Below are 25,458 nucleotides of genomic sequence, written 5' to 3' on the forward strand. Positions count from 1 at the left end.
GGGCCTCCGCGCTTGGACAGGCGGAAGGGGGGAGCGGGCGCTGGGGGCTCGGGGCGCAGCCGCGCGGCCCTCCTTCCCTCCGCGCCTCCATCCTTTTAATTTAATTTTATTTTACATGAAGCACCTGCAGGTTTAGACCCTCACCCCTCAAGCGTGCAATATTTTTCGCTGATTTTTTAACGTGACTAACGGCTCTCTTCCCCTGAGCTTCCTCCCAAGGAATGTTACCGGTTCCCCGCGTTAAACCCTCCGTCCCGCGGGTCCGGTGCAGTCACCTTGCGCGTTCAGTCCGTGCGGGGCCCCGTGTCACAGTCGTGACAGAGCAGATGGCAGCTCCCACCTTCTCCTTTTCCTTTTACAAGCAAGTTCCTGCTGCTTTTCTGAATATAGTTGGGAAGGGTTGGAGGAACTAACTCAGGCCGTGACCTTCGCAACCTGTTCCTCAGCAAAATGCTGCCGTCGGTGTACGTCAGGGCCTGCAGCAAACTCCGTCTCTGTATTTCTGTGAAAAACTGTATGATCTGATTTCAGATTGCAGCATTGCCTCCTCAACGCCTGTGTGTATCCGGGCGAGCTCCAGGGAAGGTAACGGCAACGTCCCTACAACTAAGTGAACATCTCCGTTAGGGAATGGACTTTGTACTGTCTCCTGCTCGCAGTCCTGGACTTTGCGATCTTAAAAAAAACCCCAAAAAACCACCCTCATGATTTTTTGTAAATTAGCCTGCTAATTTCATCTTGTGCCAGATGTTTCAAGACAGCAATTTTCATGTATGCTTGGAAAAAGAAGAACGTAAGAAAACCATGCCTGCAACTGCAGTTATACCCAACAACAAATTGGTATTTCTGTTCTTTTAAGTCCAAAGTTACATTTGAAGCCTAAAGACCCTAAGTTAGTTCAGTTTGGGACCTGTAAAACCCATCTCTCGGACTGGACGTATCCAGCTGAACGCAAGCGGTGGCAGTGATGCTGTTAGATTTAGATTTATGCAGTTTGAGGTTTTTTCATCCTTTATTATTGGAACAAATGTTGCTCCTTGGCCATCCTGCATCATAAAGCCTTGCCGAGGTCGCATTAATTGCGTTAATTCCTGCTCTGCTCAGGCTCGCAGCCCCATCTGGTGGCACTGGGGCTCTGCTGGTCTCTGTAGCAGCGCTGCCAGCACGGATGGCAAAGGCAAAAATTACCCTGAGCTGCTGAGCTGGCGGGGGGTGCCCCCAGACCTCCGATGCCTTTGTGAAGCTCTGGAGCAAAATTGCTCAGCCCTTTTCTCGAAGGTCTCACAGAGCCGTGCCAGCTGCTGATACAAAGACCAAAGCGATCTGAATTTTGCTCTACTGGGGAGAAAAGTTCTTCCCGTTAGAGCATTGTGTTTATAATAGGAGTTTGAATCCCATCTGTTAGAATACATCATCTGAGTAACTTAATCACTCATGCCCTTAGTCTCTGCTTTTAGGAAAAATATCAAACCTCTTCCAAACACCCCATAGAACTTTCCTCTGGATCTGCTTCTGGCCTCGTGAGCAGTTCAGGCACTGATACAGATATTTAAGTGAATAGTGTAATCTGTTATGTCTATGCTCCCAGTGACTTCCAAAGGACTCCATTTGCTTCAAATAAGACATATTTAAACATACATGCTTTGCAGAATCTAGTGATTATACCAGTAACTTCTAGCTTCTTGTTAATATTGTCTGTATTGTCAATTTTTTTTCTTTTCGCTGTTAGTTATTAATAGCTTTGTTGCTTGTAGAACTCCACAGTGTGTGCTATCTTTAAATCCATTCCTGCTTTCTTAGAAATAGTAAGATACAAGCCAGGTAGAATACAATCTCCTGGTTTGCTTCTGTCTTTTGGAATAGATAGATATTCCCTGAGATCCCTTATATTTATACATTTAGCATATAATGTAAGTAACCCTTTATTTATATGACAGAGTGGAATATTTGAAAATTAAGTGTTGCAGCTTCTGAACAATCCGGATTAAAAAGGGATGGGTACAGGTATGCTGGTGTCTATTCATTCCTGTGAAAGAGCCTGTTGTTTTTTACTCATTTTGTACAAAAGCATTTAGCAAAACTTAACAGAGCAAACAGAAACGGTGTTTCTTGGCTGTCTTTAAGTTATGCTGATTTGTGAAATTAGAAACTGTGCAGTGAATTTTCTACTTCCTTACCTTTCTACAATACATAACCACGATTTCATCGTGTGGTATTCTTTCTGTTGTACAAAAGAGAACCTCAGCCTCACTCATGTCATGTTTTTATTTTTTTTTCCCCTCAACAGTCTTCGCAGTCTCACTGGTTGACGACAGAGGAGAGGAACCAAGTTTTACTTGATCTCAAAGCTTCAGGCTGGTCTGAGTTAGGCGAAAGAGATGCCATCTACAAAGAGTTCAATTTCAAAAATTTTAATCAGGTAATTATTGTTATATACCACTTTTAATACAAAGGAAATGCTTTCATTTCCATACGATTCTGATGGGAAAATATTTGTATTCAGAAATTTGGGAGTATCCTTGTGGGGCCAAACCCTCTTGGGTTTGCCTCAGCGGATTCTTCTCTGATTCTGATCTCATTAGTTGGAGTAAATGAATTCCATTTTGTAGTTGTTAAGTAAATTTGTTCTATTATTACAATTTCTTGATTATAATATTAGGGTCAAGGTCAGGGTTGTTACTATGGGATTAGATAAATAATATTTGGTCCTTTTTTTTTTTTTCATCACTAGTGGTCTTAAATGAATGCTGGAATTATGAAACTGATAGACAGTGGAGTTTATTTTTGCCAGGGAAAAACTCGAGAAAAATGGGTAAATATAAGAACAGATACTTTTGGCAAATAATGTGAGGAAAATAGGATGCGTTTCCCCTTCTAAGCAGGAAGACAGAGTTCTGTATTCTTGAATGAATCATCGTAGGTGATGTCACAGTGTCTTCAGCATGGCAGGCTGCTGGTTAGACCCTGTTGGGTTTTTATTTGAAGTCAGGATCCCGAGCCATGTCTCAATCCCACAAGAACACGTCTTGGACATCAGTTCCAAACTCGCTTTAGAAATACTGAATTTATCTTGAGATCTGTGGTCAGCTGCATTCCCCTAAAAAAATAGCCTTCTGAGGAATCATGACATTGCTTAGAAAAAAGTCACGTTCCCAGAGCATCCATGTCCCTCCTGTTCTGTTTCTGAAGGAGAGTTGAGTGCTTTCTGGGGTGGGAGAAAGGACCCAGGCTGTTGTTTGGGCAATGGCTCTCACTGAGCTAGTTCTTTCCCCACTACGGGAGGGACACAGTGAGCTCCAGGCTTTATTGATGTGTGTAGGGACCAAGAGCTGTGCTGTGAGATGATTATTTACTTGACTATCCCTAAACCCAGGCCAGGAGCTTTTTAGGAAATCACAGTCAGCTAGATTAACAACAAATTGTAAGGCTGGCTCTGTTGTTTGTTTTTTTTTCCATTTCAGACAGTAGTTGTCACCATAAGGAAAGCCTGGGCAATATAGAGAAGGTGGGTGAGGTGGTCCCAGCCCTTATGAGCTGGGCAAAAAGGAAAGAGAAAACACCTGCAGAAAAATCCAGCTCACGAGCAGGACAGTGCTGGTCCAGGGAGCACACCCAGAGCCCCGAGTACATATTTTCCTGGATTGCACTTCAAACCTGAATGTTAATATGGAACAAATAGAACCGTATCAAACAATTCAGAGGGCAACAAAGGAGGGAAGCCCATGAGAGGGAGCTCACATGAAACCTTGGTGAGGCAGCTCGGAGCTGGAGCAACCAGGAGAGACCAGCACGTTTGACACGATGAGATAGAAGTAACCCTTGGGAGAGCTGAGATTTTCAGCCTTTGTGCTTTGAGTAGTCATGAAACAGTGTCTCAGCCAGGTCACGGTCAAAGTCTTTGTTGGTTCAGCACAACTGGAAATTACTTTTTTTCCCCCCCCAAGTTAATTAAAAAGTGGTTTTGTGTGGTGTAAATAAGTCAATTTGATCAGCTGGACTTAGGCAGTGTGCCAACAAGAGACAAATCAGTGTGCTGCGCTAGCAGATACCTAGAAAACGCATTGCTTTGGTAAAAATTTACAAAGTTGTGGGTTTCTGGCTGTGTAGATTTATCTGAGAACATACATAGGTATCCATATGTCTTCCTACTTTGAAGATTGGTGAAGCACATACCAGTATAGGAAGTTGTGTATGTTTAAATCTGCCTATTAGTAAATGATGTATACTTTCATACTTCTAGTACATGTCATCTTAGAAGGGATACTCAAAAAAAAAATTGCCACTTGAATTGTTTGGGAGATACGGTGCAAGGTTTTTCGTTGCTCTTTGTGGATGTCAGATAAGGCAGAAACAAGAGCAGAGGCTGGAATTGACCTTTCTGCATCCATCTGGGAGAACAAGCTTGGCAAGTGGGTCCTCTGTGCAGCTCTGCTTGGGTCAAGGTTATATGTGAATGTCTGAGGGCAGAATTTCACCTGCTGGTTTGTAGGAACTGGCCACAGTGTCTCCATTTACAGCGTGGAGGGCAGAACCTGTTCCTGTTATCGTAGTCCAGGAAAGGGCTCAACGTGCAGATCCCAAAGGGGTGTTCAGAGGTGGTGTTAGAGAGCAAGTATTTGCCTTTTGATAAGCTGAAAGTAAATTAAAATTAAGCATGGATGCTTATTGATGTTTATATTTATAATAACTGTTATTAAATATTGTGTTTATTATGACCTAGGGAATAAATGACAAAAGCAGAGCTATATACCTGCATTGTACTTCGGGAGAATTTAGTCCTACAATGAAAAAAAGCCTAACCTGTAGGTACAACTTCTTTCATTTCATGTAATAAATATTCTGTTTACATTATTTAAAGTGTGAGTATTTAGTAAAAGTCAAAGGACTGAGAAATATCATTTCCTCAGTGATCTTCCTGCTGCCCTTTTACAGATGGCATAAAATCAGGTGTGTATAAAAAAAAAAAAACCCCGAAAGAGTAGTTGAGCTGACATGAAAGGTATTTCAGATTTATGTTTTGCAGATGATATTGGTATGATTCATGTATTCATTGCTTTTTTTTATTGCTTCTCTCAGATAATGTTCATGATGCATGGAAAATTCTGTGGCTTTAAAATCTATGCCAGGTTTACAAAGTCTGTGTATGTCAACAGATGTTAAGAATATAAACACAACTTTTATTATAAAGTCGTGCAAATGTGTAGACATGAGCTTGGTTTATGTATATTATTTTCAGCATGAGAATGAGATGGAACTTCTGTGAAACAAGAGTTATTTAGATTCCTGAAGCTTTCAGGCTGAGATTAGCTCGGTTAAAAGCGATCAGCAGTGGGCTGCCTTTGTCAGGCTGACAATCTAATGACACTTGTGGCTTATGGAATTAGTTTGTAACCCAGAACTTGAAAGCGCTGGTGCCGTTTGTTAGTCTGAAGATGCATTTTCATGCAAATGGGCCTTGGAGGTATAATTCTCTGAAACAAGCTGGAAACCAGCCTGGGGTCCCAGCTGGAAGCCCTTTGTTAGTTGCGTTGCTGTGGGTGCCCACCACACACCAGTCCTGGAGTACTGGACTGGGCAGCATTGGACTGGGCCGTGTTGGTGCTGGGTGGTGGTTGCTGCTCCGTGTTCCTGTTGCCTTTAGCATGAGACAGGCTGCTGGTGGGTGGGTGTTCTTTGTATAAAATATACAATACACCAGTGGTGGGGGAAAAACTGCAAACGCAACTCAAGTGTAGAGGAGAGTGCCTTGTCTGGAGGAGCTGGCTTGATCGCACCGATGGGTCTGTTCTTCCTTACACCTTGTAGTAGCCACACGTTATTGCCTCTGTTGAACAGCGGTAAATTAAAAATCAGTCTTTTACCTCCAGGAGCCTCGCTTGGGTGTGCTTGCTGAAGAGCTCCCTGCTTGAGTCGCTTTTCCTGAGGGTCATGGCTGAAATCTCTGGCTGTGAGCAAGCTCTTGGAGAGCAGGTGGGCTTGGACCAGCCATGGCAAGTCTTGAGCCCTGCCACGTGTCTGGGTGCCCATGAGCCTCCATAAAGCTCACAGCCACCTCAGGGAGCTTATTCAGGGCCTCTTTCCCTGTCTGCAGGGAAGAAAAAAAACTGCTAGCAAGGCTTTTGGGCATTTGTAGCATCAAGAAAGTAAGCTCTTGTCTGTTCCTGTCTTTGTGCTGCTTAAACAAAACGTTTCTCTTCCAGCTGTGGAGCAAGCTTCCAGTCTGCCCAAACAAAATTCAGAAAGGGGATAGAAACTTAATTTACACCTCCAGACCATGCTGGTAACTTCTCCCAATTATCATTCTGCAAACTCAGGACAGAAGCTGCAGAAACATTGGGACTAATGTTCAGAGTTGATCATTGAGGGAGGGAAGGGCTGCTGAGGACCCTGATGTCCTGGCGTGTATCTCAGGAATTTCCTGGGATTTTCTCAGCATTTCAGGTCAGTACACCTCCAGAGGGGTGAGCCTGCAAAGGGGACAGATCTGGCTTAAAAATCTGAATTGCCCCCAGATTTGTCTCAAGCCCTATCCAGGCTGGGCAGGCAGCGGGGGGCTCTGGGTGTGGGGTGCTGAGCCCTCCGATTGGGTCCCTTACCCAGCTGCTCATTTTCACCAAATTTGCAGGAACATCTTAACTCTGAGACTTCCATGTCTCTTGTCAAAGTTGGTTGGATTTGACCAGAGGGTTTAAGGGGCAACTGCCTGTGTGATTGCATTTCCTTAGGTAATCACGCAAAGGCAGAAAATGCAGTTAGGAAATTACAGAGGTGGGCATGTTTGCTGATGGTCAGGTTCAGCATTTACAGCTGCTTGCTTTTATAGGGTAAGTTTTTAATTAAGGTTGTTTTTTGGAAAAAAAAAAAATCATGTAGGAAGTCTCCGTAAGACCTCTAACGTCATTTTATAAAATGACAGGAAATCAAATGCTCTAAGAGTTTTAAAAGCTATTTTAAATACATTTTGTGTTTTGGGGCTGCAGGACATAGGCAAGAGATGAGCGTGAGTGGAGGGGATGGTAAGGAAACGCTTTGGAGGACGCTGTGCAGTGAGAGTAGAAGCACATGTGTTTCGTTGCAATTGTGGAGTCTTGGATTTTGAGAAGTTATTTAAAGAGGTGTAAAAAATCTAGAACTATTAAATAAATTATTATTCTCACTTTGCATTTCCTTTCCAAATTTGCTAGCTCTCTTGCTTAAAGTCCTGGGGAAAAAAAAAAAAATAATCAGACAGAGCATGTTATGGTAGATGCCTTTTTTTCCCCTCATTGAAATGCCAGTTGTTTTCTTTTAGCTGTGGGGAGACATGCTTACATTTGCTCCTTTAAACTGATCTTCCTCGTCGTATTATCACAGTTACACATCCGAACGAATTTGGTAGGATATGCAATGAATATTCTTTATTTGTTTTGATGGTGGTGCTTGGTGCCAGTCCCTGTGTTGAGATTTCCTTTTTTCTACTCCCGGCACATTGTTTTGTCTTCTGCGTTGATCAAAGATTGGAAAATTTGTTTTTATATACATAGGCAGTGTATTTCATTGCTGCTTTATGTACTTAATCTTTTGCCTGTTTGGCTGAAATATGTCCACGCCTTTTACGTATTGAAAACATAATATCCTTTAACCTACAATCTGCAGAGTTAAAATGAATTTTGTGTTAAATATTCGGTTGTGGACCACATCTCCAGCTTTTTATATGCCACAGCGGTCTTGTGGTTTTTTTTTTTCTTCTCCATTGTCTGATAGTGAGGTCATTTTCAGTCCTCTGAGAAATTTTATTCCCAGCCAGATGCGGGCCATATATTAAAAGTAGCACCTGTGGCTAATATCACAGCAGCTTACCATAAATTTACATGGTAACTAGGATTATATCTGTCAAGACTGTTAAAAAATGTCTAGATTTAATTTGATTTCCAGTATTGAAGGAGCTCTCCAACATTTTGCTTCATAACTATATTTTAAAAGTTAAAATCACTCCATTGTTAAGTTTTATAGCACTCCCAGTGCCCATTAAGTTGATTTGTTAAATGGGGGTCAGAATAAAGCAAGTTGGCTACAGGAGGATCGGAAACCAACCCATTTGTGACAAATTTAGTCCTCACGTGTGAATCTTCTCAGAGCCCGGGGACTGATTGGATTCAGGTGCAGCTTATGTCAGTTGTGTTTAACCTCAAAGCCCGAGCAGCCTCAGCCCCTGACTGTCACTTCTGCTAATCAAAAGACGAACCTGTTTTCATTCGTTTGAGGGAGGAGAATTGCTATTGTTAATGTAGTGTTGGTCTCCTTGCTCCCTCTGCTAGAGTTTTGCATTAGATTGCCTGTCGAATGAAAATATTATTTTTTTTTTTATCCGCCTAGGTAGGTGCTGGTTTTCATATAGTCTTTCCTAAACTGCCTCGTTTTCCATTATCCTTTGAGTCCTCTCCCATATGCTGTGATTTGTGCACCTGCAAAGTTATGAAAATATTTCTTGTGGTAGTTATGTTGTTCACTAACTTCCCTGCGTTTATGAATACAATAACCGATTTACAATAAATCAGAATTATTTATGGGTGGATTTACGGAGTTGAGAAAATCTTTGTACCTGAAAATAATGAATTTCTGGCGTATCTGCCTGTTGACATTTTCCTTTATTAGAAACTGATAGTGAAGTTTTCGGGACTGACAGAGGTTAACCTGCAGGCTGAAACGGAGTGAATGGACTGACTCAAGTGTCTCGGAGCGGAGCACAGTAAAAATATATGATTCCTGGATGGTCACACGTTCCTTGAGTTTATTCTTGTGATTGACTGAGTAAATAACACTCTCGCCTCTGAGTCGGCGGGTCAAGGTGCAGCTGCGGGAACTGGACATGGTCCACCTGCCTGCACCGCTGCCTGGCCCTGCCTGCAGAAGGCAGGGGGCTACGGATCTGGGTGACACGAAAGGAGAGGTTCTGGGGAGGTGCCTTATTTGAAAGTTTACGAGCCTCCTTCTGTGGCCTTGGAGGAGGAAGAGATGGCACCAGTGCCTTGGTCAGCATGTCCTGTGTCCGGTGATGCTTCCAGTTAACTGGCAGCCAGCAGTGGGAAATTCTGTAAAGCTGGGAAGTCCGTAGTGGTGGAAATACGTAATTAGATCGTGTCTGGGCAGAAATTAAATCCTTGGTGCTGGGAGTTGGGAAATAAAGGATTTATTTTCTTCTCATGGTCAACATGGCTGGCAGGGTACAAAGCCATATGTCAAGTCAGCCAGTGCTCCAGAATATTTTCAGACCAGTGTTTTGCACTTGGCAACGTTTTTCTGTTTCAAATAGAGTGCATCAGGAGCCTCATGTCTTTTAAAGTCCTTCACAATTAGACTTTCCTTGTATGTCTGGGAACCACTGTTTTGTCCCTCAGTCCCTTCATTACAACTTCACAGTTGTAATGTGTGTGAGAAATTCGTGCCTGATAAAAGTCAGGCAGGGTGTGAGCAGTGGTTGCTCCTCTTTGTGCTCCTCTTTGTACTCCTCTTTGGCCAGGGTCTGTGTGTACGGATCCCATCACCCTCACGTCCCATCTGCCTGTGACAAGTCCCGTTACACTACTGGTGTCACCGTTATAATATCAAGGCACTACCACCAGTATCAGGCTGCCAAGATTATTTCAAATCTTACAACATTAATGGTAATTAAATTAAAAAAAAACATGTTTAAATTGAAGACTTATAGTGGGCGTGTGTCCTTCATCTCCTCCATCATGCAAGAGGTCCCATCCCAGGTGTCGTAGAAGTTGCATCAATTTAATTTTTCTTGTGACTTAACTGTAATTAGGGATGTTCATCTTCTTGATAAGCTAAGTCATATTTCTCCCTAGAATAAATCATTATTTTGTTGTTTATAATTTTTTTTTTTTTGGGGGGGGGGGTGGTGGTGTTTCTAATGGCTGAGTTTTCCTCACCATGTAGACCTGTTGTATCTCCATTTGAGCAGGCCACTGCTTAAATCTGCCCAGCTGACCTTTGGGCTGCTCTCCAGTTGGCTTCCCTTGAAAGATGGATTTATTATCACTTTAGTAAAAATTATTACAGCATTTGCCTTACGTTTGTTGCGTGCATTGGTCTGAAAGTGCAAAAGAAATTATTTGTCAAAATGCCGTTTGGATTTCACAAGCTGTCTTGTAGATTTGGAGCAGAAGAGATGTTTCTCTGTTTTTTTTTGCAGCTGCACAAATTGATTGTTCACTCCGTTTGAATTAAACAGAACACACGTTATATCAGCCGTGCAGGCAGAGCTGCCCTACATTCGTACTGAAAGAGAGCACATATGAGCAAGTCAACCTGATTTTAACTACAATTTGGGCTTTTCTTAAAACACCTTTGGAAAATGAGTGGAAAGTTCAAAGGGTTTGAATTCAGTTGGACACCTTTGTTTGGGAAAACACAATTTAGATCGATGCTGCCTTTTCTGAAGAAGATGGTCACTCAGAGTAATTTTTTTACCTTTTCAGTTAAGGAAACCCGGCATCTTGCAACTCTTCATGCATTAAAATTTATTTTAATGGGGGTGCTGGAAAGATTAAATGCAAACAGCCCATCTCGCTGACTTGGTTGTTTAACCTTTTGCATCCCTTTGCTTTTGGAATAACGCCCGACTATATTTTCAAACCATAAATTGCCTTTTACACCAGCAGCTCTCACTTTCTCGTACTCCCATGAAGGAGAGACACGCTTTGGGAGATTATTCTCTGCAGTTGTAATTAAAAATGGGACTCTGGCTGGCAGAATAAACTAAAATAAAACAACAACGCCCCTATTTAAAAATTAACCATTACTCACCAAAAGCACATCAAACCCACTTAGCGGACATCCGTTAATCCCGCGGTGAGCCGTTTCAGGCTTTAATGCACACTGTTTTACACGTTAAGGGTTTTGAAGTCGCGGGCCAGCGCTGACCTTTCGCATCTGCTCCTCTCGCAGTAGGAATCTCCGCTCGCCGCTCCCCGTCAGGGCGGATTAACGTGACGAAGTGCAGCACTTCTGCTGGCTGCAATTTCGGGTTTTGATCAGAATTATTTCTTTCACAAACAATCATGTTTGGCTAAAACGTTACATCTGCTCTGAAAAGCCACTGGCAGGGCTGCAGTTTATCGGGGTGAGGCAAGTGTGATTTTTTTATTCTTCTTTTATAAAGCTGCAAACCCACTTCATGTAGATTGGAGGGGGGGATAGCTTCACTTCTTCCTCTTCCCCTTGCCCTTGTCTTCCTTTAATTTTGTTGGGCTGAGGTGTAAAGTTGCTTTGGACAAACGTAAAGTTGTCTGTGACGTCTTGGAGGGGTTTGGTGGGGAACCGCGCCGCACCATTGGGTTTATTTAGTGCTAAGGGTGCTTTGTAGGAAACCGGTTTTTATTCCTCGGATCAGAGGGGAAAGTCCCAATTCCATGATCTAGTGTGATTTTCCTCGTGATGAGAATAACAGTAGGCAGTTAAATATATGCCTGTGTATGACCAAGGTGTCGCTGGTTGGGAGAATCTTTATTCCATGATACAACGGGTGGGTGCTTGTAGCAAGGAAAAAACCTGTTGGCTGTACAAGCTCAGGACGTTGTGTGTCCGCATGCGGCTCGTAATGACCAATCTAATAAACAACCAGAGGTGTACAAAGGGTTACCTTTGTGGTGTGCTCATACAAATTTGACATTCCCTGATCCAAATTAGTATTTGTCTCCCCTTGTGAGCCCACCTCTCCATGTCCAGATATGCCGATGTACAAATGGTGTGGGTTGCCCAGAGGAACCCTTGTGTCTTAGTAAAAAAACAACCAACAAAATCCCAATGGAACCTCTCAAACTACTGCACGTTGGATGTACTCTGCCACTTGCAGGCATGGGCTTGGAGCACACGGAGGGGTCTGAAGACAGTTGGAAATGTTAAGTGTAGGCTGTCTGTCTAAATTATTGGCAGTTAAGTGAGCCGCCTTCTTAATAATGTAGCTTAACATAGCTGCCTCTGTCCATTTCTCCATGCTACAGCCATTCTGCCAAACACCAGAGACAGGAGATGAAGCACGGGTCTCAATGACCTACAGATCACACAGGGAACAGTGGGCATGGCAGATCAGCTGCTCGGAGGTTGAAGGATGCTCCAAAGAGAAACGTGTCTGGGAAGATGTTTGCTCTCTCCTGCTCTTTTTTCCAAAGGTTCTGTCACTTCTACACTTGAAATGTCTGTCTACAGGATAATATTTGAATTTTATAGTGCAATATAAATGGAAAGCCTGCCAGTGCTGGCCCAGGTAAGTCACCTGCTGAGTTCACTGCCTCCATGTAGCATCTGGGGGCAGTGAACTCTCTTCTACTAGCACCTCTCTTCTACTACAAGAGGTGTCCAAGCATGAAGACCCCTTCTGACAATACAGTAGGACGCTTTCAGCAGCTCAGTTGAATGAAATGATGCCCTCACTGGACCTGCAGTAAATGTTCCTTATTTTGCTTTATTTTACAGCTTTAGGTATTTCTAGATTCTGGCTTGGCCAAGAGGGTGGTCGGAAGACCTCTCCAAATCCCTCACACCTCCATCATGATTTCTCTGTTGCATGTTCTAATTGTTGACCTTGTCTTTAAAAATCAAACCCACCAAATAACACTGACAGTGTAGTGGGTAGGATAGTGGAAGACGAAATGGTCATGAGACTAGCTGCTTTTTCTTGTAATCCATCATAAAGCAATGGCTTTCTTATCACTCTTTGATGTTTTCTTAGGATCATAAATGGCAGAGATTTAGAGGATTATCAGAGGCAGGATAGGATTGCCCTTGGACACTCAGCAGAGAAGATCTTGGATATTAAACTGGTAGTATGCATAATCTTGGCCAAAAGACCAAGGAGAATTTTGTCTGAGCTCTCCCCATGTTATCAACAGCATGTATGGCATGTGAACTTCACTTTTATGTCTACAGAATGAAATCATTCCTTCGCATATTAATCAAAATAAACTTTGGGGAAAATAGTAGTATTTTGTTCTGCTATCGCCGGATCTGTTCCATCCAAAAGGCGGTGCGGTGGGATAATGAACTTCTCTGTTCTTCTACACCGTACCTGAGCTCTATAAAAGAGGATTTGAGCACCTTTTGGAAGTGGAGCATTCACTTAAGTTAATTCTCATTTGGCCTGTTTTACAATAGCTTCGTGCCATGGGCTGGCACGATGGTGGATGGTTCATTGCCCGAGCGGCAGCGTCCGTGTGCGGAGTGCCTGAGCAGAGGGTTCAGGTGCCTGAATTCAAAAGGTTGGAACTGGGGACTAACGGCACCTTGTTACTAGTTTATTTTTATAGTGGTTTTTGTGATGGCTTTATTACAGTACAGCCAGGGGTTTTGATTTGCTGGGCCAAACATTTGCTTTAACAAGTAAAATTATCATTGTTCTTTCAGTTGCGCAGCCAAGAGAGTTTATTATTTTAAGTGACTGATTGCTTTAGCAGGTGCTCGGTTAATGGGGGCTTCGCTGTATTATTTAATGTTTTTAGGTAGGGTGCAAAAAGCTCATTTTAAAAAGTCATGTTTCTTGGAATAGCTATTTTATTTGGTGTAAACCTCTTAAGTGAAAGCTTTATATTCCATTTTTAAGCACAAAGCACACAGAAATGGCTTGGGAGGTGGAGAGCCACATTTAGCTGACTACATCACTGCAGGTTTTCTTCTGTGTCCTAGTTCAATTGTGAAACCTGGGATTATTTTCCTTCTTTTTCTCAAAAATCTGATTTAGGGATCTACATTTTTTAATAAATAAAAATAATATTTATAAGCCTATGTTTGCCTCGAGCGCTAAGGAACTGGAAGTGGGGGAAAAAATTAAAAAAGCATTCATTTTTAATATTTCTGTATGAAGTGGTGTATCACAAATACCGTGCAACCTTGTTCCAGGTTTGGTTGGAATTTAGAATGTCCATTTACTTTGCAGTAGTCTTTAAGGTCCACTATCATTATTTTTATCTACCTATAAGCAAATTAATGTATTCTGTAATATGATTGCATTCACCCGGTGGAGTCTAGGCTTGAAACTTTTTATAACTCCCAGAAAGAAGTTTTTATGCTGCCTTAAGACATCTCCGTGTTCTCTCACTTCTACTCCATCAAGTCTATAAATCTTTTTGGTGGAATGGGTGATTAATTTTGGCGTGTGAAGTCTGTTCATTGAATCACTGAGAATAGTACCTGCTTTCTGCTCATGAAATCCAGGTGCAATCAGTTACTGTAATAAAAATGAGAATAGGAAAAATGATCCGAAGCTGCTGGAAACGCCAAGATGTGATGAGGAAGAAGGTAATAGGTGTAACATTTTGTGTCATATTATCACCAATAAGAGAAAAATAGGTCTAAAATCAGCAGTTAGGCTTAGAAAAGATACTTGTGGAGATTGCACACGAGGGTATTACACACACTTGGTGAGCATGAGGGGAAGAGGAAAGCAAAGCAGGGAGAAGGCTTTAAGAGCAGGTCAGTGCTCTCTACCTTCCTCTTGGTCCCTTTGCTTGCATTGATCCATGTCCCTTGGCCTTAGCAGATTTGTATTTTGTTTTTCACACCAGTTGAATCTCAGATGGGGCAAATTATGCTTTCACCTGCTTTATGACAAAGTGACATCATATCTTGGGTCACTGCTGAGCTTGAGAGGTGAAGGCTTTGCCTCAAACCTCTTTTAGAGAGCCACACCTCGAGCATCATCAGGACCGCGTCACGTCCAGTGGCGCACCTGGTCTAGATTGTGCCGAGCGAGCATAAACTTTCCTCTGCCATGAGTGGTTTGGGCATTTCCTGGGACAGCATTCCTGAAATTGCCTTCTGTCACCTCCTGTGGCTCTTGACATTGTACCGGTACCTGTGTGAGAAACGTCCCTGCTGAGGAGAGGCCATGCCTCCCAGCTCCGCGTCTCTTTGCCTCCATTTATTCTTCACGTTCTTCAAATTGGTAAATCATATGACAATAAACAGAAATACCCTCAATGAAGAGAGAAGGGGAAACTGTTGTTTATCTGGTCAGGTGGTTTAGATTAGCTGTGATGCTGGTCTGTATTATGTTACTTTAAATCATAGTGTCCCAACAGGACATAAATTATGAAGATTGTTACAGTATGTTTCATCCAATGTAAGATCAACAAATTGGAATAATTTTTTTAATAGGAAAATCAGTGCTTTGGCAGGGTTATTGTTGAAGAATTTAATTTAACTTGAGCTTTGCTTGCATTATTTCTTAATATATAAAAACTATTTGCATAATGTATGAAGTATAAACATTTTTAGAATCAAAGGCAAGAATGCCTTTTCCAAGATTACATAGAGTGGCAAACTACTTAGAATAGATCAGTGTTTGTGCTTTTGCTGTCAGAAATGTTTGATATAGAGCTGGCGAGCTAGTTTCTTCACCGACATAATTGTAAACAAGTGTTGGGAGACAGAAACACCATTCTTTGTAGAACATGGTGTAAAGGTTTTCACACATGCCACTGCAGATCTAACATGGAGAGCAGTGTTTACAGCTATAATATGAATATAAATAGGTAACTTTTTTTAGAGCGCAAAGCAGCATTTCACTTTTGTATAAATGATGTGTGCAGATAAGTTATGGGGGATGCGAGCAGTCAGCTCTGGATTTTAAACGAATATTGTAAACACAGAAAAGCATAGACAATTAAGTTGGAAATTGTAGTTGTGGGGTTTTTCATGGTTTCACATTTTGTTGTGAAGACAGAAATGGCATCTCAGCACATGCTGGTATGTCTATACTATTCCTCTTCCATCCTTTGCCTTTGCTAGTGTCCTTCAGAGCACTGCTTTCCCCAGTCCCGAGCGATGCTTAGGGAATGGGACAGTTGGCTGCATTCACAGTATTTTGCTGCTCGAGCTATTAAAGAGAAGAAAAACCAGTCTGTACCCGTGGTTTGTTAGGTGGTGTTCACCTTCAGACCCTGCTGGCTGCCCGGGCCTGGATGGGGTGGGATGGAGGGAGTAGGGAAACGCGGACACGACACCTGAGCCGACTTGTCTGTGATTTCCACTCTCACCAGACAGATGGGGATGTGAATAACCTGAGTTTAGCTCTGTTTTAGGACATGGTTTAGTTGCATTCTTAAGGACTGTCCTACTGTTCTTGGAATTATATTAAAAAGGGGAAAAGCAATGGGAAGGTGTTCCCCTGGTTTCTGTAAGGGATGAATCCAGACAAGGCAAAAAAAAAAAAAAAAAAAAAAAAATCTAAAGCCGTATGGCTCCAGTGTCCCTGCGGATGGCTCATGTATGCTGATGATGCCAACAGGGAAGAATCCCAGAATGGGCACATGGCTTTGAGAATGAGTACCAGTCCTCCTGTGCTGCCATCACCTTCCTAAATACTAGTTGGATTCCTCTTTTTTTCTGTGTTCTAACCATGTTGTCACTTTCAGATGAAGAGTGTGGCCTTGTGTGATCACTTCTGCCTATTTGTGAGGTAAAAGTCTTTCTTAATGGAGTAAAAAGAATTAAAATAAAAGAAACCCTGCATTTTTCTTGAGAGCACTACAGTTACAAGATTTGTTAAACCCTCATGACTAGATAAACATAATTTAAAATTCTGAGGGAACTGGGGGGGTTCAGTCTGGAGCAGAGGAGGCTGAGGGGAGACCTCCTGGCCCTCTGCAACTCCCTGCCAGGAGGGGGCAGAGAGGGGGGATGAGTCTCTGGAGCCAAGGCCCCAGCGCCAGGCCCCGAGGGAATGGCCTCAAGCTGCCCAGGGCAGGGTCAGGCTGGCTCTGAGGAAGGATTTCTGTGCAGAAGGGGCTGTTGGGCGTTGGAATGGGCTGCCCAGGGCAGGGGGGAGTCCCCGGGATCCCTGGAGGGGTTGAAGAGTCGGGCTGAGCCAGCGCTGAGGGGTCTGGGGGAGTTGGGAACTGTCAATGTTAGGTTAATGGTTGGACTGGAGGAGCTTCAAGGGCTTTTCCAACCTGGATGATTCTGTGTGAAAACAGCTTGACATCAGAGAGATTTTTCCTTTTGTCTGCTGGCCCATAGCTTACTGTTAGGTGGTAAAATCAGCTGGATATGTGAAAACTTCTGCAGTTTGGAAATAAACCTTAATGATTTGAGTTTGTTGTTGTTCTAAGTGTCAAACTGCTAAGGAGAACACTTGCTGTATACTGGTTATTTTTTACTCCGGTGAATGGAAAGCAAATGTGTGAGGCGTCACCATCCCTTGCTTTGTGTGACAATGTCACTATAACTTGTTTTCTTTATTCGTTTCCCACTGATAAATGATACCGATGCAGCCCGAGTGGGTGGGGAAGGGAAGACAGGTAGCCCTCGCACTGCCAAAGGTCAAGGTTAATGCTACCTTCGGCGTTATAATGACAGATGGGAGGCAGAAACCTTAATGTACTTGTGATTAGCATATGGTTTCCTTGGCTGAGTGTCCGACGGATTTAAGAAGCTTGGGTACGCCCTTCGTAGCGTACGCATTTTAAAACAAATAACTAAAAAGTGTCTATGGTTATATTGTTGAGCCTTTCAGCTGTTTTTCTTGAATATCTTCACTTCTGAGTCAAGTACTGTCAGCTGCTTTGTTCTGGAGATGCACGGGGGTAATCCATCACTGGGGACTCGCGGGTGGGTGATGTATTAGCACGACATATCGACCTGTGTTCCTTTGATGTGTAACTCATCAAGATAATGTTGGCAAGCATTGTACAAAAGCAGCATGTTTAAAAAGTATTAAGATGAATTGATTCCTTGCTTAAGAAGTGTGAAAGGAAGAATAATAGCAGATTAGCTCCGGGATCCCGCAGTTCTCCTGGAGCCGTGCAGCGTTGTGCGGTGCAGAGGGCCGGGTGGAATTTCATCTTTCCTCCCACTTCTGACAGCAAAGTGTCTGGCCCTGGTTTTCCCATTCTCAGGCAACAGAAGGCGCATTAAGTTTTATTTTCTGATAGCATGTTTTGTCACTTTCAAAAGCAGTTTGGCCAGTCCCAAAACATTATGTGACAGATGAATTATTAAAAGTTTGGTTGGTTTGTTTGTTTGTTTGTTTATTTTTTAAATTAGGTTAACTTGTTCTTCTAAGAGTAGCCCTGATTTTTATCTCATGGAGACGTACCATGGCTGCTAGTATTTATAAAAAACATTTTAGAAGTGAACTGAAACACCGTTAGTTTTTAGTTCCTTCTTTCACAATCTTAAAAGACATGAGGGGAAGAGATGTACTGGCACACCCAAGGCATATCCTTGTCTGTGGAGGATTCACTCATTTCTGCTCCTGTTGCTCTTCGTGGTTCGTTTCTGCAGTCTGTTGTCGTTTGGGTGACACAGTGTACTTATCTAGAGTAACTTGTATGTCTGGATGTTATTTTAGCTCAAATATCCTAAAAGGATTAGGTTGAAAATATCTAATATGCCTATTACTGAAATATCAGAATACTTTATAATATTTAATATATCAGAGCCTCTTTTGATACTTCTTTATGGCTTCTAGAAAATGCACAAATCCTTTATTTCTCCTCTCCTTTTATTTTTGAAGGAAAAAATCTGGAAAAGTTCTTATTAGTGGCCAAGGGGCTGCAGATCTCTGTTATTAATATAGTGAAAGTCAAGACTGGGTTGGATCTTACTGTCGTGAGTAAAGTGCCTGTCCCACTTTCATCAAGAAATGTGTGATGGTCTGATAAAATCTGCTCACCGGTGCAGTCTTGACAATGATCTTGCACTGCAGACTGCATAATAATTTTCATTATTTTTAATTAAAGTTGAAGAAGTGCAGACTCCTGCTCAAATTAAGGTTGGTTGTGTTGCCGGAATGTGGTAATTACTTTAATTGATCACAAGATAGTTTCCTTGATCACCAATTAGACCAAATTACTGATCAAATTTCAAGACGTGAAGAAATGTCCAAACTGATCTTATGTAATAGTGTTTTCATATCTAATCAAACCTAAATATCTTTTCCTTCCAGACCCAATTGTATTTTCCCAAAGAAAGGTTAAGGCTCTACAAATATAAAGGTGATTCATAAACAATAGCATTCCAATTCATTTAATTAGCAAAGGAAGTATTTAGGACCTTAATGGAGATTGCATTGGTGAAATTGCTCGGTAGAACCGTAGCTCATTTTCTTAGTGGGAGATACTTTTTGTGTGTAATTAAAATAAACTAAAATGCAAGCAGTAAGTTGCTTTGGGTAAGGTGCAATGAGGGAGAACGTCTCTGAGCAGAGCAGGGCATGCAGGGAGGCGGGCACATGTCTCCTGGGTGTGTGTGCTTTGCCCTCCGCTCTGGCTGGGCCAGTTGTGGTCGGCTGGAGCAGTGAGCAGCGGGTCCTGTCCAGGGCAGGGTCCCTGCACCACGATTAGTTCCGTTTCGTGACCCGGACAGCCCCAAGTTGAGCACTCTTTGGGAGGATGAACAGCTTTAAGCCCAATGTCCTTTTTTTTTCCAGCTGGAGACTTTGCTGTCTGCAGGGGAAGAGGTGGTGGGTTGCTGTGGTGGTCCACTGGTTGGGAAGATTTGGTGGTCCACTGATGGGGAGGATTTATCATCACAAAGCGTGAAGGAAGGTCTGCAGAGCAGTTTAATTTAGGAGACTCATTTGCTTGTGTAGTTCACTCTGGCTGCCTCCCATTGGAGCGATACTTGTTGTCTCACAGTCAGTGAATTCTGTGTCGTGTAGCCTGTGTGTAAACATGGGGGGTGAGTTCCTGGGATGGACACACAGACACTGGCAGAGCATACGTGAACCTAGTAGGAGTTTTCACAAATTTAATCTATTTTTTTTCCCCTTCTTTTTTGTTTTTACAAAGACAGTCTAGTTGCAGATGCGTTGCTGTTTTAAACTTCTGGGGACGTTTCTGTGTATCGATTGCTGTGTTGGAAATAGCATTCCTGTTAAACCCACAGACACTCTAAAACCATTTAAATCAAACAGCATTCAGCATTATTAATGCACGAGTTTTCCAAATGATTGCTAACATCTAATGTACAACTTGCAGCTTTCTGCTTCAAAGCGTGCTGCTGAAACATTTGCAAATTTTTATAAGTAATTGTTCACTCGAAGTAAAACTAAACCGAGTAAGAGCTTCAAGGGAAGTTAGATTTTCCTGAATTTTGGAATACTCTTGGGTCAAAGAAAAAAGCTTTTTAATTGCTGACAGTTTGGTGATTTCCAAATGACAAACCTCATTGGAATGATTTTCTCTGATTATAACGTTTGCATTCGTTTGACTGGCAAAGCGTCTAACAAAGTCATACTTCATCCAGGCATCAATTCTTTTCTTTTTTTTTACTTAAAGGTTTTTGTAATTTGTGAGAGGAAAAAAGACTTGAAACTATTATCAACCATTATATGTTATTCATTGACCACATGTTTGTTTGAAATGGCCATCGCTTGGTGGAATGTGGGCTATATACATTCTCTTCCATAAATTAGCACTAAAAAACTACCTAAATCAGGTAGGGGGGTTTTTTTGAGCTTGTATTATAATACAAACCAGACTATAATGTGGATGTTACTTTAGCTTTGCATGTTAATTCAGGCCCTGAGCCCCGGTGGATGGAGCTCGGTATGAACAAAGCCCGCTGACTTAGAGGCGTCCTGCTCACGCACTGGGGCCCTTTGGGCCCTGCTGTGTAATTGCATTCTTGATTTACATGGACATTCTAATTTTCTTTACAGTGCAGTGATTTGCTCCTAAGTATTTTGGCAAGAGCCTGCTATTACTTTCTTCTTGAGCCTGTGATAAAAGCTGCATCCTGGGGGACCATGCCGTGCAGCATATAGGGGCAGAGGACTGGGAGAACTATTCTAACTCATTTTAAGTGAAAATATTTTCTCATAAAGCAGAGGGGCAAAACCACCTGCCACCTTTCCCCCCCCAGTGAAATAAATAGCAAAATAATTACACGAAAAGATGTGTTTCTGGAAGTGGTAACAATAATACTGTGGCATGATGCTTAATTAGAAATGGCATGTTTTTTAAGATGCAGTAAGGGATGAGGGGTTTGGGATGGATGTTTAAAATCACTGTTGGATGCTAAAGGTAAAGTCATTGCTCTCGTGCAGTGGCTCTGAATGCTGAAGTAAGACTGAGCAGAGTGATTTACCAGGGACTGAAGGGGATGATTTCAACAGCCTGAGGAAATGCATCGGTGGCATGAGAAGGTGAAATTCTCCCTTAAACCACACAAACCCGAGGTGCAACCATCTGGAGCATCTGTAGGAGTTTTTGAGATTTTGGAGTGAATCTTACAGATCCACTGCCAGTCCTGGCACATGGACGAGTATTTTCCTCTTTGCTCTTTCTCTCTCCAGGCTTTTGGATTTATGACGCGCGTTGCTCTACAAGCAGAGAAGATGAATCACCACCCAGAATGGTTTAATGTCTACAGCAAGGTAACATATTCATCAGCCCTAGTTGCAGGCTTGGCAAGTTAAGGAAATCAAACCACTGGCCCATTCTCTCTGCCTTTTTTTATAGCTTATGTACAAGATAAGGGGATGGAAAGAGGTGGTGACGATCTTTATAAAAAGAGATTTGAGATTTTAAGGAGATGCTGAGATACTTGTAATGGTAAGGAACCAAGAATGGAGTTCTCTGCGATTGCTACCGGCTGCGTGGTTTGGACCTGTCACTTCACCTCTCTGGCTGACATCTAAAAATAGAAATGAAGCCTTTAAACTCCTGTTTCAGCCTGAATAAATTACTGTTTCGAAACTACTCACCAGGTCTCCTTCCTTTCTGTGCAACAAATCAGGAGCCCAGTGGTGTAGGGTAGCAGACTGTCGATGTGTAGGTGCCTAAATAGGAGCCTGGCAGTCTCAATTGAGGTTTAAGTTTTTGAAAAATTGTAGGCTCCTATGTCTCAGCTTATAAAATTTGTTTATAATATTGCCTAACTGATGGTGGTCTTGTATTTAGAAGGGTTACAAGCTGCACTGCAACCCTCAAATGAAAGGTGCTATGTGAAAAGGGAAATTATGGCTCTCCCTTTATTTTTATTTTCTCATACTTCTCATTGCATTGTTTTGAGTTGTTTGTTTTAACATTTGGTGAATACATATCGATCTAGCTAAAAATATACTAAAAAGAGATGTGGACAAGCAGCCCGTGGCTGGGAACCACCACCCCCAGAGCAGGACATCCCAGCACAGGCTCCTCCTCATCACCCCTTTAGGTCACCCTGTTTAAGGCCACATTAAATGATCACCAGACAAAGTCCTGAGCACCTACTCTTCGTGATTTTCTAAGCTTTCCAGAATATTCAGAATTTATCCTTTTTTCCCTCTTCTCTCTTCCCAAAATCTCAGTCAAAGGCAAGACAAAGTAACGCCCAGCTTGTCATCTGGCTTAGTCTAAACAAACCCGTGCAGGCAGCTGCGTCATAGCAAAATGCACCAGTCTGTTTGTTTTTCTTTTTGAAATTAATCTGCAACAAGCTTCACAATTTTTTCACCTTCAGGGTGCTGGTTTTTAACAAAACGCGTGAGCCCCTGACTTGGCTGTTGGCAGCTTGGTCACTGGCCCAGGTTTTTCATGAAACCGATCCGTGGAATTTAAATGTAAAGAACAAGTTATTTAATCGGACGTCTCTTCTTGGATGAAACCCAAAAATGCAAAGCCTGTTTTATTCTGTGACGGGGCTTGCTTTGGTTAGACTTCAGGCTCTGTTAAACCTCCTCACCTACAACGTCTTCTGCTTTATGTGAGCAGTGAGTGTCCAGCCTGCCGGGAGCATCGCGTAAAACCAGTTCACTTCAGAGACACGCAGCGTTCCCCATGAATTGCTGCTCAGCCTGCGTGGCAGAGATCAAAACAGCTTTGTAACCCCTTTCTTTTCCTTTTTGACAGGTTCAGATAACCCTGATTTCCCATGACTGCGGTGGACTGACCAAGAGAGATGTGAAGCTGGCTCAGTTTATTGACAAAGCTGCTGCCTCTGTGTAACTAAGATGTAAAACGCTTCAATACGGCGTCCACCAATATTTTATATTTCAGTGGTACCCCCGATTCCTTGTAACCCTGATTTCACAAATCCCCTGAGACAAGATACTTTATAAGAAGAGTGTCTTAGCTTTGTTGGCCTTTAGTCTTGAGATCCCCCTGGGTGCCTGTGCTTGTCCTTTGCCATTGCTGCCTCTGCATGAGGATGTAGCAGATAAACCAGCAACAAAAAAAGTTTTGAACAATTCTTTTCTAGAAACTACAACAAACTGGAATGAAGACAAGAGACCACCTGCACGTGTCAGTGTTCCCCAAGCCCATGGGAGTTGAGGCTGGTGGCTGCTGCCCTGGGAGCCTGCCCTGCACCCGGCAGCTTCCCTCCTTTAGATCTGTACATCTCAGCACTTCAAACAGCGTAAGAGCAGCCAGGCCAGGGCAGTCCCCTCTGGTTTGGCACCTCCATCTCTGCCAGTGACCGGTGGCAAGTGCAAGGGACACTGGTGAGAGCAGTGTAAGCTGCTGCTGCTGTTTCATTGGAGTTGCAGCTCAACAAGCAGTCACAGCTTTGCATTTCGGTGTTTCTTCTGTGCTCGTCCAACAGCTCTTTGGACCCACCTGCCCTTTTGGCACCCACAACCTAGCGGCCATATCCAGCAAAAGTGTTGCTGCATGCTGGAGAACCATTCCCCATCTGAGATGCAGGTCTGGGACCTGCAGTTGCTGAAAACTGGTCCAGCAAATACAAAAAAAATCCCAGTGAGGTCCGCACTCACATCATTAAGCAAAGTATGTGCTTAAATGCTTGGCTAGGCCGGGTCAGTGCTCAGCATCTTGCAGGATTGAGCCATTTTTTGTGTTGCAACGCTCCCGTACCTGCCAGATCGGGGGCGGGTGGCTTGGCCGAGCGCCCGGAGCACCGGCCAGAGCTGCCGGCGGTGAAGGAAGCGGCATTAGCAGGATTCTTGCTAAGCTGGGCTCAGCTGAAGCTATGCTCACCTTTTTTTTTTTTTTTTTTTTTTTTTTTTTTGTAGCTACAATTACTCATTGCAAACGTTGTTCCAAGAGCCACAGATCCCGCTGACAAGGTTTAAAATAATTTCTTCCGTGGTTTCAAAGTCTTTGTTTTTAGCCTGTGATCCTCACCGAGACAGATTTCCAGTGCCGGCAGGGAGTTTTCAACCTGCTTAAGGCTTGTAGAAGGGCCTCTCGCTCTGCCGAGTGTCCCCAACGTGCACCATCATGCCCTGTGAGCAGCTCTGGGTGCAGAGCTCCGGGGAGATTGACGCCTCTGAAATGCCTGAGTGCATTGCTCGTATGACACCGGCGGCACATGAGTGACTACATGTGTGCCAAAATCTGTATCGGATGTATATGCGAGGTGTGTGGTCTCCCAGATATTTGGGATGCAAAATGCCACTAGCTGCCATGCAAGTATTCATGTCCATAAAATAAGAAGGGTATTTTTTTGGTTAATCCTTAGCAAGTGTGCTGTCATGTGCTACTTGGTTGCAGGAAGCAAGATAAGACGTTGGGGTTTGTTGTCGGTAGCCATACTTGGGATATCAGTACCTAAAAAGACACAAATTCAGACAACGTGCTCAAATCTTCTTTGCTTCCAGGTGCCTTTCCCCAGCAAAGCGCCGGATTTCCCTGATATGGTTTGAAAATGGTCGCAGTTGTGAGGAACGAATAAAACTAAAACAACCAGCCAGGCTGTGGTGGCTCCTGTTACTGGTGGGGAAGTGAAATGAGCTTCACCCCAAGTTCTGACAGTGTCTCTAATGAGCTGTGATAAATCTGTTGTTAGAAATTGATAGGCGATGCGTGCAGTTTGAAAAAAAACAATAAAACCAAATTCCTCCTTTGAATTTGTTTCTTTGTTATTGTACATATGTGACAAAGCTGTTTAGTTTTAAGATAAATTAAAGATAAATAATATTTAGCTACTGGGAGGTCTTTGGTTTAGAATATTGATATTTATTTACATACTCTGAGGAAAAAAAAATCCCCACTGACTTACTTAGCTTGGAGAGCTGCGCTGTCCAGCTATGGCATGGAGCTGTGCAGCCGTGGTGGTTTGAGGATCCCTGCCTGGCAAAGAGGCAAAAGTGCTCGGAAAAGAGGAGGACAGCTTTGAAACGCTCGTCATTTCTAGGTCAGGGCTTGTAGAGCCACAATTTCTCATTAATTCTGGGGCATCCCACGGACCTGCGAGAGCCTTTCGCGTGCATTGCTGTGCGACACTAATAATAAAATAAAAATAGTGAATAAATGGCTTCCAAGGCAGTCTCACAAGTGACCTCCTGGCTCTGTTGATGCCACGAAGAGGTCTGGCCTCGTGCTGCTCACACCCGGGGTTCCCTTGGGGCTCCGGCCCTGTGTGGTTTTGTTCAGCTGCCACTGGCTGCAACCTGCGTGAGGTGGGAAGAGGTGGCACTGTCCTGGGCTCTGCTTTGCCTTGCAGGGGATTTCTTTCCTTACAGAAGCATTTTTTAATAATTTTTATTTTATTTTATTTTATTTTATTTTATTTTATTTTATTTTA

General features: G+C 42.9%; 1 protein-coding gene across 1 annotated transcript in view; it reads left to right on the top strand.

Annotated features, from left to right (window-relative positions):
• PCBD2 (pterin-4 alpha-carbinolamine dehydratase 2) overlaps positions 1–24,764 on the top strand; it is a 26,407-nt gene extending 1,643 nt beyond the window's left edge. The window contains exons 2-5 of the mRNA XM_026858495.1: positions 532–585; positions 2,288–2,419; positions 21,284–21,364; positions 22,821–24,764. Coding sequence (XP_026714296.1) covers positions 532–585; positions 2,288–2,419; positions 21,284–21,364; positions 22,821–22,916 — 363 coding nt within the window. The 3' untranslated portion in view covers positions 22,917–24,764. The remainder of the gene's footprint in view (positions 1–531; positions 586–2,287; positions 2,420–21,283; positions 21,365–22,820) is intronic.
• The last annotated feature ends 694 nt before the right edge of the window (positions 24,765–25,458 follow it).

Source organism: Athene cunicularia (genome assembly GCF_003259725.1).
Source record: "Athene cunicularia isolate RWA chromosome 13 unlocalized genomic scaffold, athCun1 chr13_part1, whole genome shotgun sequence".
NCBI classification, from domain to species: Eukaryota; Metazoa; Chordata; class Aves; order Strigiformes; family Strigidae; genus Athene; species Athene cunicularia.